Here is a 13,892-nt window from a genome sequence, read left to right as displayed (position 1 = left end):
TTTATTAACAAAAAGCTGCAGCTTTCTTCTTCATAGCAGTGATCTTGTCAGACATCAAAAATTGTTAAAGAGAGCCCCTGCAGTCCCATATTCATCTCATTCAAATATATCAGCCAGGTTGGCTAATTGTACCAGCCGTACTAGATCATCAAATAGACTTGCCAAAGGAGATTCCTGGTCATGCAGAAACATCTGTACCTCGGAGTGCAGTTAAAAGAGCCTTTGCTCCTTGATAACCATCTCACTTCACTATGTAGCAAAAGCTGCACATGTTCACTGCCCATTTCATTACAAGGCACACTGAACAGACGTGAATTAATTGGCCAGGCTTTGATAAAATTCACTACTTTGACAGCAGAGTCTAGCGCAGATTTTAAATCAGGCATTTTGTTGACTGCCAGTGCCTCGCCGCGGTGCATGCTGCAGTGCGTCCATTTCACATCCAGAGGACCTCTTCATCCATGCAACTACACCGCTGTGTCGGCCTGTCATTGCTCTGTACAAACTCCGACACATTGTATTCAGTTGATGCCATTCTCTTCGATAAATTAATTCATTCAGAAGAAAAATATGCTCCCCTCTAGTTCTTGTTGATAGAGGCTTACAGAACAGAAAGTCCTCATGGGACATGCCCTCAAACTCATATCTAATATAAACGTGCAAATTGGCCAAATCTGCGACATCAGTAAACTCATCTAATTGTAGTGAAAAGCATCTGCTCGTCTTAATGCACTCTATCAGTGCACTTCTGACATCATCTGCCATGTCAATAATTCTGCGGAATTGGAAAGGGGCACCAGGTCGAGCAGTTTAGCAGCTTTTTCTCCACACATAACGCGTCAGCTCTTTTGCCAATGGTGAACAAAGTTCTTCACCAATAGTGTGGGCTTACCTGCTTTAGCAATGCGCAGACTAGCATGGTAAGATGCTTCTTGGGCTTTGGAAACTGGAGTAGCACTGTTCCTTATGGTGGACTTGCGCTGCTTAAGATTGAAGTTTCCTCTGAAAAAATCAACATGCTTATCCTTCAAGATCGCATGTTTCGTGGTGAAGTGGTGCCTCAGATGCGCTGAGCATCTCACAGCACATGACACACTGTGGTCTTAGCTCTTCCTCCTTCCCGGTGTAAGTAAATCCCAAACTTACATAATCTAGATTGTACCACCTTGTTGCCGTTTTCCGACGCTTGCTAACACCAGCGGTGCTGTGTGTATCGGGTTCAGCAGCAGAACTAGTGTCCATTTATTATCCTCCTCGTTTTCAACATGTGTGTCTGATCTGTCGGAGCTGGGATCAGTGCTCTTGGAGTCTTGTCCTTTCAGCCATGATATAACAGTTGATTTTTGCGAGGTATTCATTTTAATTGCTCTGTTGCCGGATGTGGCGCTCAACTGTCTCTCTGAGAGCTCGAGAGCGGTAATAACACTCACGTATTAGCACGTGCAGCGCCAACGCAGCTAACAGGAACTTCATAGACGTCATAAACAATTTTTATTAAAATAGAAAATATGAAAACCCAAGCTTTGTTAAACAAACTCAATACATTACAAATAAAGAATTTACATAGATTTTATTATTATTATTATTTGTATTATTTTAATTACACATTTTTCTGTGCACACAACAAATTACAGGGTAGTCTGGTGTACCACCTGGGGGTGCTCTGCGTACCACAGTTTGACAACCAAGGCTTTGGAGAACTCTAAAATGTGCACCATAGTTTCCAAAAGGGAAATTGTTAAATATATTTAATTGTATATATATTAGGCAGAAGAAACTATTTCCACCATTTCTCACATTTGTTCTTGTATAATGGCTCTGGTAGTCTTTACAACAGTCGTGCTGGTGTTCACAATTCACAATGCACAATGTTGAGGTAGCTTTCTGATGTTAGCAATGAGAATGTTTGTGAACAATGCGTGTCCAAGCTTCCTATATTGTTCATGAGAAATAAAACAGTCAAGGGCCACTAATGCACAAGTTAATTCTAGTACTTTCTATTCTCCCTTGGCGGTATGGTCTGAACCTTTTTAAAATGCCAAAGATCAATGCCACACACTGATTCCGTTCAATAACACCACCAGGAGCATTAGTAACCTTTTGAAAAATCCCACCCTACCAAAGTGTTAATTTGCCTTACAGGATAAAGACATTAAAGCATGTTTTTCAAATCTGTCATCATGGGTTCTAAGTTCTATTGCTTTACAAAAAGAGAAAATAAAAGCTTAAACCATCTGCTACATAACCAGTCTCCTCTTAAGCAATTATTTATTGTTACTTGCTATAAGGAGTGTCCTTTGATGACTGAATGCTGTTCAATTATAAATCAGTTATGACATATTATAACAATTTCAACAATTGTTTTGTTTTATTTTATTTGATGTGTTGGCAGTCAGTCTCAGGATAAGAAGATACATTTTTTTCTTGTTTTGTTTCTCCAGAAAACAAGGATTATGATGCATACCTGTCTTATACCAAAGTGGACCCTGACCAGTGGAACCAGGAAACCAGAGAAGAAGAGCGATTTGCTCTTGAAATCTTACCTGATGTCCTAGAAAAGCATTATGGGTATAAACTCTTCATTCCTGACAGGGATTTGATCCCGACTGGAAGTAAGTACATGTGATGTGTTTATGCGGGTTGTTGTGTCTGTGCTCTTTAGTATTGGAGATTACACATCGCCATCACCCTCTAATGTTCCTCGTCATCTCACACCACACTTTAAAGCCAAGTGGAATTAGGGAACATCAGGTGAGAAGCCACCCTCTGGAGCTGTACATTAAGACAACAGTGTATGTACTGTGGCACATTGGAAGGAAGGGAAAAAAAATAGTTTTTAAATGATATTGAGCATAGTAGGATTTAATCATCTGTCTGAATTTATGCTAAGTACTAATACAATGTATATACTTTCAAAACTGAAAATCATGTCTATGGCTTATATCTTATTTGGCAATACAATTCAACGTAGGGTCTACATAAATGTGAGTAGTGTTTATGTAATGATCATAACATAGTAGCTGTGTAATCTTCCAATCTCATGTGCGAAATGTTCATTCCACTATTCTTGTGTGGCCTTTTCTCTTTTTTTCTGATTTCACACTTGAGAAACATTATTCCCTCACGTACATGTAGAAAGAATCAAGGCATGCTTGTGTAAAGCTCTGAAAAATGTGCATGGCTAGACATTATACTGACCGATGGAATGATGCTGAATGCAACCGAGATCATTATGCTTTGTGCACAACTGTGAGCTTTGTTATATTAACATATTTCACTTATTTTTGGCATTTCACTTGCAAAATAAATGTATTGTTTGAGTACTGCATAAGTGAAGCTTTTCACTGAATATAGATTATATGCTCTCAGGAAAGCCATACTTTGATTCCAGTATAATCATCAAACTTAAAGTAATACTTTGGAAAACTTTAAATGTGATCATTAATATATCAGCTATCTTCGAGGAATTCAGAAAGCATTTTGTATTCTTTTTGATCTTATTCACAGTACTAAAATCAGCTTTAGATGATTTATAGATATACCATTATCTGTATCAGTCAGAGCGCTTCAACCTTATGTTGAGCACAAGCCTGATTCAGTCACTGACACTTTCATGTCTTGGATGAGTTCTGCATGTCATATGGTTGTCAGTGTAAATATAGTTATATAGCATTAGTCCTTTCCAAAGTTCAATGGAATTTAAGAGAGAGGAATATTTATCACATTTGATTGATTGAGTTAAATGTAAAGTACACTAACTATTTTGCATACAGAGAATATATATTTGCCAGGATTATAATGTCTTAATGTAATTTTCCTATTATTATCATTATTAATAGTAGCAGTAAGAATAGGCAAGCCCTCCACTTTAGACATGTCTTTGCATGTTGTCCAAAGCTAAACAAAAACATACAATATTTAATCTTCTAAGATATTAAATACCCTAATGGTCATATTAATAGTTTCTGCATAAATGGTACCTTAGCTGAATTCCTGGATGTTTCTATGCATGAGTCCTAAACGTAAAGCATGTATAATTCATTGCAAGTTAAGCTGCTTGTTAATGCTCAGGAAAATAGGTAGGTAGATAGATAGAAAGAGAGGGAGAGAGAGAGAGCATTACATAACCAGTATTATTACCTGCATGTATATGCTGATTTTATTTTCAATATGTAAAGTTCCTTCACTTGTACGTGGGTTAAGCTGGCACTTGTCTAGCAGGGAACAGTTGTTTTAATGTATTAATTTATGAATTAATTTTCTTTGAATCAGTCTTGAAGATATAGCTATTTAATTATCTGGTCTGTTTCGTGTAATTATTTTCCATAGTCCTGGTATGGAAACTCTTGATGACAGATTTCAGCAGTGTTAACATTTAAAAAAAAATAAAGAAAATACGTTATTGTCTTTCCTTATGTCAAGTTAAGGAACTTAATTAATCATTCTATTTAAAATATAGTGGCTCACATTGCCTTTGCTTCAAAGGATAGTGTTTTAATGCAGTTCAAGTTATGTTGCCTCATATAATGTTAACTAGCAATTCCATTTCACTGAAGCAGATCAGTTTAACTATTCTTTCCTGTAATTATGTTTTTGTGCATTTTCTTTTTTAATTATGTTTTGGTCTCTGTGTTACCTTGCTTGCCTCCCCTTGCTCATGCTTTTCCACATACTGTACTTGACATTGCTATGTTTCTGTATCAGTAAATCATAGTTTGTGCTGTCTTCAATTTGTCTATTTGTCAGGGGACAGTTATTCTTTAATGTGGGATGTGAGGCTGCAGATTTTTATTTAAATAATTGATTATATATAAATGAATTCTAAAACATGTCTCAAATTATGTGATTGACATTTTGAAGGACTTTGATTCAAAAGTAAATTGCCATCCATAACTGTTTAACAAAAAATGCCTTGCATTTACAGACAGATGGATGCAAAAACAGCAATAATGGTAACAATAACATAATAACAGTGTACTATACTACTATGCATGTGTAGAAAATAATATTAAATATATTAATATAAAGTTATTCAAATTCACAGTGTCATGCTCTCCTCTGTACAAATATCCCCTGTGTGTATTCTGTTACAATCCTTGGGTGGGATTCAATCAAAACTTTGAGCCACCATAAACATGTACTTGGTAGCTGTTGTAGGATAGTGGATGAAGCATCTCACAAAAGTGAAATTCACCACTAAGCACAAGTTTGTAGTCTGCTGTAAGTGTTGGTGGATCATCATTTTGGTATAATACAGCCCCTTCTGTTATGTGCTCCTACATTTCCCATTATATAAGAACCCCAGTGCAATCTACCTGCAGTCAGGGTAGGAAATGCTGTTTCTAACTGGCAATGGGCTGTAATGAGGGCTGAAGTAAACCAAATATGAATGAATGTAGCAGAAGACACATAGCAGGATGTTATTCAAATAAGATTATCTTGTTTTGATTATGAGTAGCATTAATATTACCAGCATATATGTAAAGTGCATTTAAATGTGTATAGAGACACACACACAAATGTTGTACATTATTTATCCACACTATTTATAAATTGCACTTATAGCCTATACTACCGGATATCTTGCCTAAAATTGAATGATAACATGATATATTTATCCATAGTCCGGTTTGAACCTTCAGTTGCAAGTCTCACATTAAGGAATAAAGTGGTAGGGCTGAATGTTTGAAAGAGAGAAACAAGAAAATAAAAACCTAGTTTATCTCAGTGTTATGTAAGTCCCCTTGCTATTTCTCTGATGCACTGCTCCAGTCTTCTGATCATAGTTTGAATGTTAAAATATTTATGTTTAGGTTTCACCAATGATCATTACCAGGATGATACAAGACTGCTTAGAGGTATTTTTTTCCCCAGCCTTTCTGACTGCCTGTGATTTTTTTTTTCTATTTTTTTTTTCTATTTTTTTTTTACTTGTGTCAGCAACCGTAATGTGTTTTCCCAATAAACAGATAATTTGTGACCAAGGTTCCCCGCTGTGTTTAAAGCAGAACATGGTCCTGAATTACATGTTTGCAAGCATAGGGTTCAATTACATAAACTAGAGATATTTGACTTTTTTGTCTTAAAGTGATTCCTTTGTTGTTGGCATTCATGTTCATCAACTTTCGTTATACAACACCAGACTGCTTTGTAGTCTGCAGGGATGAAAAGGGGAAAGAAAAAAAGTTACATGCTGGTAGAATGCCCCAAACTAGACAGAACAAGCTGTTGAAAGAGCTGTGATTTCCGAGAGGAAGGCCCTTGAATTGAAGTGTTCTTCGCTAGAGAACACAAAGCAGCAGCACTTTTAACCTTTAGCTGTTATATTCCCTAATTTAAACAATCTTTTAAAGACATTTTTTCCTGTGCTGGAAATAAAACTGTGTTTGATGGCTGCACTCTCCATTGCAGTTGCCAATAGCTTTGCTGTGATTAGTCTTGAACAGTGAAGGTAATTATGGGAATTACAAGCCAAGCACTTTTAGGAAGGTAGTTAAATGATCTGTTTTCTTTTTGCTGCAATGTTTTTTAAAGTATTTTGTATTATCTTATTTCATTTGAAAGGTGACCCTCTCAAATGTCAGTATCATATTGATACAGTAACAGTGGAAAATAGAATATAAATGACTGCTATAAAAATCAGCTTTCATTTTAGCCCATTCTAAACTGTTGAATTCATTAGGGTGAAAAGGGGTTTGGGGTTGGTTTATTCCTTAATCGTTTTGGCTAAATGTTTCTGTTTTGTTTGTTTGTTTGTTTGTTTGTTTTGTTTGATATATTTTGTTTAGATTGTTTTAATTTGTTTTTTCAAAAAAAAAAAATTGTTTCTAAGCATGGGGTATTTATGTGTGTACATTTTATAATACATGTATGTAGTATATATATATCATACACACAAGAAAATGCACAACTATAAGAAAGCATTATTTTCACAAGAAAATATAGTCTCTCTTGGGCTGTAGACATTGGGAGAATTATTATAAATAATAATAATATGTATTTATTTAAAAAAAAACATTTTATAGCCTTGATAAAGGCTGAAATTCTGACGTATTTTTCTATGTATATTCGTCACTTTGCAGTCAGCTATCATACAGACATGGTGAAGTAAACTCAGCTGTTTTATATACCTTATAAAGTTCAATAGCAATTCTAAACATCCAGTACACTTTCTGGTTACTTCAGAACCAAAGCAAGTATTATACTGCTAAAATGTATTCTTTACCTCTACAAAAGGTATGAACACTCACCTTTCCAGTATGAAGCTTAACCTCTAAGATTTATAGTTCCTACATTATCTATGTGGAGAAATGATTGTGTGAGACTTCTCATCACTCCAGATCGCCAAAGACAATTGAGCCAGCCTGGGTAGGTCAGGCATCTCATCTTCTATTTGTATTTTCTTTCTTCCTAGCGTACATTGAAGACGTGGCTCGATGTGTGGACCAGAGCAAGAGATTAATCATCGTGATGACCCCCAACTATGTGGTGAGAAGAGGCTGGAGCATCTTCGAGCTGGAGACCCGGCTGCGCAACATGCTCGTCACCGGGGAGATCAAGGTCATCCTGATCGAATGCACCGAGCTGCGAGGGATAATGAACTACCAAGAGGTGGAGGCTCTCAAGCACACCATCAAGCTGCTGACTGTTATCAAGTGGCACGGACCCAAGTGCAACAAGCTCAATTCCAAGTTCTGGAAACACTTACAGTACGAAATGCCCTTTAAGAGAATGGAGCCCATCATCACACACGAGCAGGTGCTGGACGTGAGCGAGCAGGGGCCCTTCGGAGAACTGCAGACAGTGTCCGCTATTTCCATGGCCGCCGCCACCTCCACCGCCCTGGCCACGGCGCACCCAGACCTGCGCTCCACCTTCCACAACACCTACCACACCCAAATGCGGCAGAAACATTACTACCGCAGCTACGAATACGACGTACCTCCCACCGGCACCTTGCCCCCGCTTACCTCTTTGGGGAACCAGCATACCTACTGTAACATCCCAATGACACTCATCAACGGGCAGCGGCCTCAATCCAAATCACCCAGGGAACAGAATCTGGAGGAGGCCCACACGAACAATGCCATGCTGCCCCTGTTACCCCGAGAGACCAGTATATCCAGCGTCATTTGGTGACAGCCAAGTAAGGCGACGGCTTGGCCTTGACTAGCGTTTGCAGAAACTCGCAGCCTGGTGCTCGGAATTGGGACCTTGACTGCTGCTGTTGTACTTGTATCACAATCCACAGGAAAAAGAGAAAAAAAAAAAAAAAAGAACTAATGAAAAAAATAATACACATGCACACACACAATCGCATAAACACACACACAAGGAAAACAGGGTCTTGTACATATATTTGCAATTTCTTTGTAGCATCGGTGTCTTCCTGTTTGGTTTTTCTTTTCTTTTTTCACGTATGTTGCCTCTATTATACATTATGACTTTGTTTTACATATCATCCAGATTTATATATTTCTAGGTTAGTTTTTTTTGTTTGCTTTTGTTTTTTAATATGGAGATTGAAAAGCAGGTTTGTGAGGTATTAGACTGGATTGTTGTATTTTTTTTTTCCTGATATAGTGTAGTTTAGAAACCTTTTATTTTGTTAACATTTCCTTTTGGATTGCCTGGACGAAGCTATGTTTTACTCGAAGGAGCAACATCCTTTTTTGTTGGCCTGTGTAGGGTGTGTATATCTAGTTTTAAGTGGCTATTTTAAAAAAATATATATAGATTATGCAAAAGATAAAGAAGCTTGAAAGTAATATTTCTTCCCTTATGAAAGAGCTTGAAAAGATGCTGGGGAGTGGTGCTAGAATTCATCTCCCTCCAGCTTGTTTTAAACTGATGGTATGTTTGAGCAACAACTGTCTCAAAATCTTAATATTTTGTATTAAAAACAGCATTGCTGTTTAGGTTGATAGTGAAACTTCTCACCTAAAAATTCTGTAGATTATTTTAAAAAGAAGTATATTTTTATAACAAAAGCATTTGCTTGAAAAGTCATAATATTCACACTTCATAGAACACAAGTGAAATGAAAGGAGATACATGCATTATACCAGTTTTGTATACTTACTACTTTGCTACATGGTTGCGGGATTGTAAAGCCAACAAAGTGGATTTTGAGTCCTTCACTAAATGTCCTCTTTATAATTTCAGATAAAAGTAAATGCGTTTTGATGTTTTGGTGAAGTTCTTGAAATATAATTTCCTAAGAATGGTTTTCACTTGTTCAAATCATGGTAGGGAAAAAAAATGTGTTTGAAAGACTTTTTTATGACCACCTCTTAAGGTGTAATTTATGAGTATGCATAGCAACTAGATATGTATTCTATATATAAAAAACACAATTCACACTCTGGAAGAAAAATCGCTATAGAAACACAATCATTATTAGTTTTTCCTAACCACATTCACTGCACATTAAAATCCTTGACCTCAACTTAGTGCCTCCCTTTTACTCAAGTTTAAACTGTTCCTATCTGTAAATTTCCAAACTGCCAGGACTTGAAGGCGTTCTATGGCAGAGGTTTAGACTTCCTAGCCCTCCAGAAGCACGCACTACTCTGCCCTCTTTTACGGCTGAGTGTTCTTCATTTAACATTTTCAGGCCAGATGATGAACCGAAGATGAATAGAGTTTGTTTATCTGTAACTGGGAAAAGATTAGAGTTACACAACCCTCAAATGATATAGGTGTTGCATTCACGTGGCCAAGGCATGCTAAATGCGGAGCCGTGTGTAGCAGAACCGATCTTCAGTACGATCTTGCGTTTACAACTGCATCCATCACAGATAAAGTGAACAAAAGAAAACAAAGAGAATATATGCAATTCCAAAATGGCACACCACCTTCCAATAAACCCCCAGGCTGCAGGCCGCTACTAGAGATGTTTAGAAGCCTATCCGTCTGGATGCCAATGTACTTTGTAACCTCTGGGTGGTAGTAACTTGTAAGAGTGTGATACATATTGTACCTATTGGACCGAGTCATGGACACATTGGGACCAGCAAACCTCAAGTGCAGCAAGACTCTTTCCTTGTCTTTAAGCACTATATTCTGTGGATGCTTTGAATACTGAAAGTAACGCTAAAGAAGGTGGTGAGCCTTTTGTGAATGTTCTCTGTATGCATACCTATTTAACAATATTGTATATACAAGATACTTACAATTATCCAGTTTTAGATGGTATACTTCAGTGACTACTGCAAAAAAACACCAAGAATTCGCAAAGGTCAAGAGATTATGGGATCAGATCGAAAGTAGTTCTCTCAGCAGAAGAGATTGTGTATAGAGGTTGTGATCTTGTATAGAATAATGGAGTGTAAACAACATTTAAATATTCTCATAGCTCTTTTTTATTTGATCATGACTTACATTGTTCCCTGTGTGTATTCAGACTACTGGGTAGTTTGCATTTTAGTTTTGCAGTGGTTGCTCATATACACTCTACCAGGGTCAATTTTAACAATCTTGTATGTACAAACCGAAAAGGCAAATAGGCAAAATGTACATGAGTATTACAAAGAAACCAATCAAAGTTCTACTGTTTTGTTTTTTAACCAATTATGTATATAAAGAATGAAATAATAAGGAGACAATCTAGCCACATTCATAAAACCAATGTTTGCATTCTCTAGGTGAGTGGCAAATTGTTTTATTATTTGTAATAATATACAGCACAGAATTATCCTAGGCACTTTGACTTTCACAATTCTGCGACTAAAGGATAAGGTTCTGTTTGTCTCTTGTTTTTGTTTCTTTTACTTTTTCTGTTCCTGCGATGTTAATTGAAAAAAAAAGTTAATAATAAAATCAAAATTTAATAATTCTTTTTTTTTTTTTACTCTTCGCTAAATGTATGAGTATGTTTAGTAAGGGTGTGAATGTTAATTTCAAATCGCACCGTCGACTGCACTTACAGAATGAAAAACCTTATTAAGTGAACTCATCCTCCTGTTAGCTTTTAAAACACAGAAACTTTTGTTTTGTATTCTGTGCTGCCTTTTTAAACCTTCGTTTTTGGCTGAAGCTGAGGCCAATTATTTGAATCCTTGAGAATTTCAATGAACACAACAAATAATGGAAAAGCCAGCTCTAATTAAGATTCAATTCAGATGACATACGCACTTCTACTAAGTCGCTGCTTAATCATAAATTCCTACCTCAGAAATTGTGTTAGATCCACGGGTTATTTGGTAAATTAAATAAAACTGTCCCTATAGAACTGACGGCACATTTACCAGTCACTGCATTTTGAGGTCTGTCGAGTTTTGATAGAGTCTACATATTGGAATGGGTGCTGTGTGGTACACTTCCAGCAAATATTCTGAAGTTTCTGGTTTTACTACTTTTTCCTTTATTGTATGATTGCAGAGAGGTGTCATGAGTCATGCCTACAGTCTGTTGGTGGAATTATGAAAGAGTATCCAATCATTTTAAAACAATAAGTCATTTTTCTTTTCTTTTTTAAGGGGGATACTTTTTAGGAGTTTCTTCACTCTTTCCTCCATAAGAAATACGAAAATAATTTGATCCTGTTTCTTTCTCAAAATGTGTCAAGCAGAAAAGAAAAAAAAGAGCTCAAACTATTCATTTTTTTCTACAGAATATATTAATATACAGATGGGCCAACTTGATATATCAAGCAAGGAAGTACACCAATTTATATGCTAAGAAATATGTTTATTGCGTCCTCTGTGATACTCTCCAAGTAATATAATTTTATTTCTACCTATCCTAAGCAAGGAATTTAGTATTTTGAAAAACAAAACAAAAAATTAAACCGCCGTAATGAAGCTGAGACATATAAACAAATGCAAACAGCATTGCAATCAAAATCTCTCTGGAGACAATGGCATTTCCCTGCAAAGTTGTACCCCTTGGCAGTAACTTACAATTACTGTCTTCATAGTCTCAGCTGCACTGCATAATTTTAGGCAGAAATGCAAGAAATATATGAATACAAATTTGCAGAAGGGTTTCCAGCCTTCTCTTCATTCTCTCAAAAAAATAAAAAGAAGTCAGTCCTTAGCACTGCTGTAGACTATTGTCATTTTTCTCTTACAAGAAGGCAGCTGCAGTCCTCTGACTAAATCTTGTTTTCGACACAGCATTTTTGTTTCAGCATTCCTGTGTACAATCAGATGTCTGGCTGGTGTGGATAGGAAAATAATTCCTCACTGTTCAGCTCAGACTGAGTGTGCAAATATTAATTCTTCAGGACTGAAAGGGACAAAGGTTGCTTGTCTTCCTTGGAAAACAAAAATATATAGTTTCTAGAAATAATCATAATTTCAGTTAAATATACCATATATATATATATATATATATATATATAGAGAGAGAGAGAGAGAGAGAGAGAGAGAGAGAGAGAGGTAGCAATATACAGATAGATAGATAGGTATGTATATGAAATAAAATTTAGTGTCATTAGTATTTGAGTGCCTGTTAAAGGATTTGGATGAAAACAAATACCCACAATGCATTATGTTGTCTTATTTTTTCAATTTGACAGAATCAGCTGTAAGTTCTTGGTTGGGCTTCAGAGGAAGAAGAGCTAACCTTACAAAGAGGCTTCCTTGTATCTGAAAGAAGAGTCTACCAGCATCTTTACTGGGCTGCTCATAGCTCATGCTTTACGTTTTCTTAGATAACATTCAATTAGAACATCACTTACTTTCTTCATTGCGTTTTCTTTTTCAGTCTAATTTTGATCCTGGTTAATACTGAAGAAATGTGCTAAAATCAAGAACTTGAAACCAAAGGAACCTCTTCAAATTTGTGCAGATTTTGTCCATACAAAAAATGTTTTAGGATTTATTGGAATGCTTATGGTATGTAAGGTACATATATAAAGTCAATATCCTTAATATATAAAAATATATACATCATTCTCATTCCTACCTCAGCTTATCACATTGCTTTCATGCTGCAGTGAAGCAACCAGCAATTAAGTTCAAGGTAATCTCTCTCTTACAGTAGTTTTCCATTATAAAAAGAAAAACATTCACCCTTCAAAAAGAGTGACATATAGATCAATAGATAAATCAGACTATATACCTTTTTTCTGCACTGCATTCATATGCGACACATGTGAAGCAATGTATTACATGCTACTGAATATCCCTTTGAAAAGATCTTGACTTGTGAGAGAACTTCATAAAAGAGAATACAAGGAAATTACTGAATTATTGGTTTCCTGTGTTTTGATAACCTACACGTGTACTTGCTCCAGAACCGAGGATATATTAGGAGGAAGTAGTTCATTGATTCCCAAGCCCACAATATGCTATGATCAAAGAATGGTCCATCAATTTCTTAATTCTACCACTGTCAAATAATATCTGGTCTGAATGCAATTATTTAAAAAAAAAAAAAAAGGTTAACCTTGCTGCCCATATAAGATGTTGTTCATTTTTCTTAATGGTACCATCTGAGACTGGAGTGGGTGGTTCCAGGGTTCCACCTCCACTGAATATATATAATTGTTATTCTGCACTCGGAAGAGGACCACCTGCTGCCTGGTAAAAAATCCACCCCAAACTCAGAATATAAAAATTCATGTTATTAGTCATCTTGCTGCATCTGGAAGTAATATGCAGAACTGCTTTTGACATTTGAAGCTAAAAAAAGAAGTGAAAGGAAAAACTGAAATACATAATTACAACTTTGAGAAACGCTCCTTTATTTGCACAAGTCAGGAAAGAGCTGCAGCTTAACCTAAACCTGGGAACGAATGTGGGCAATGCAGTTAATGCAAATAGCACCTGTTTCTAAACAAACACACACACACAAACCCCTTTGTGCTGCCTATACCCTTATTTCTCTTCATATGTATAGTGATGGAGGTGGGAACTTCTTATGAATAGATCCAGCACAATGTT

At 36.3% G+C, this 13,892-nt stretch overlaps 1 protein-coding gene across 2 annotated transcripts in view; it reads left to right on the top strand.

Annotated features, from left to right (window-relative positions):
- Positions 1 to 10,793, top strand: part of il1rapl1a (interleukin 1 receptor accessory protein-like 1a) — a 213,169-nt gene extending 202,376 nt beyond the window's left edge. The window contains exons 6-8 of one of the 2 annotated variants that reach the window (XM_066706221.1): positions 2,442 to 2,612; positions 5,814 to 5,858; positions 7,415 to 10,793. In XM_066706221.1, the coding sequence (XP_066562318.1) occupies positions 2,442 to 2,612; positions 5,814 to 5,858; positions 7,415 to 8,139 (941 nt within the window). In that variant the 3' untranslated portion in view covers positions 8,140 to 10,793. The remainder of the gene's footprint in view (positions 1 to 2,441; positions 2,613 to 5,813; positions 5,859 to 7,414) is intronic. The other variant, XM_066706222.1, reaches the window with a different exon arrangement.
- The last annotated feature ends 3,099 nt before the right edge of the window (positions 10,794 to 13,892 follow it).

Source organism: Amia ocellicauda, chromosome 6, assembly GCF_036373705.1.
Source record: "Amia ocellicauda isolate fAmiCal2 chromosome 6, fAmiCal2.hap1, whole genome shotgun sequence".
Classification (NCBI taxonomy): Eukaryota; Metazoa; Chordata; class Actinopteri; order Amiiformes; family Amiidae; genus Amia; species Amia ocellicauda.
This window is presented reverse-complemented; position numbering and strand designations above follow the sequence as displayed.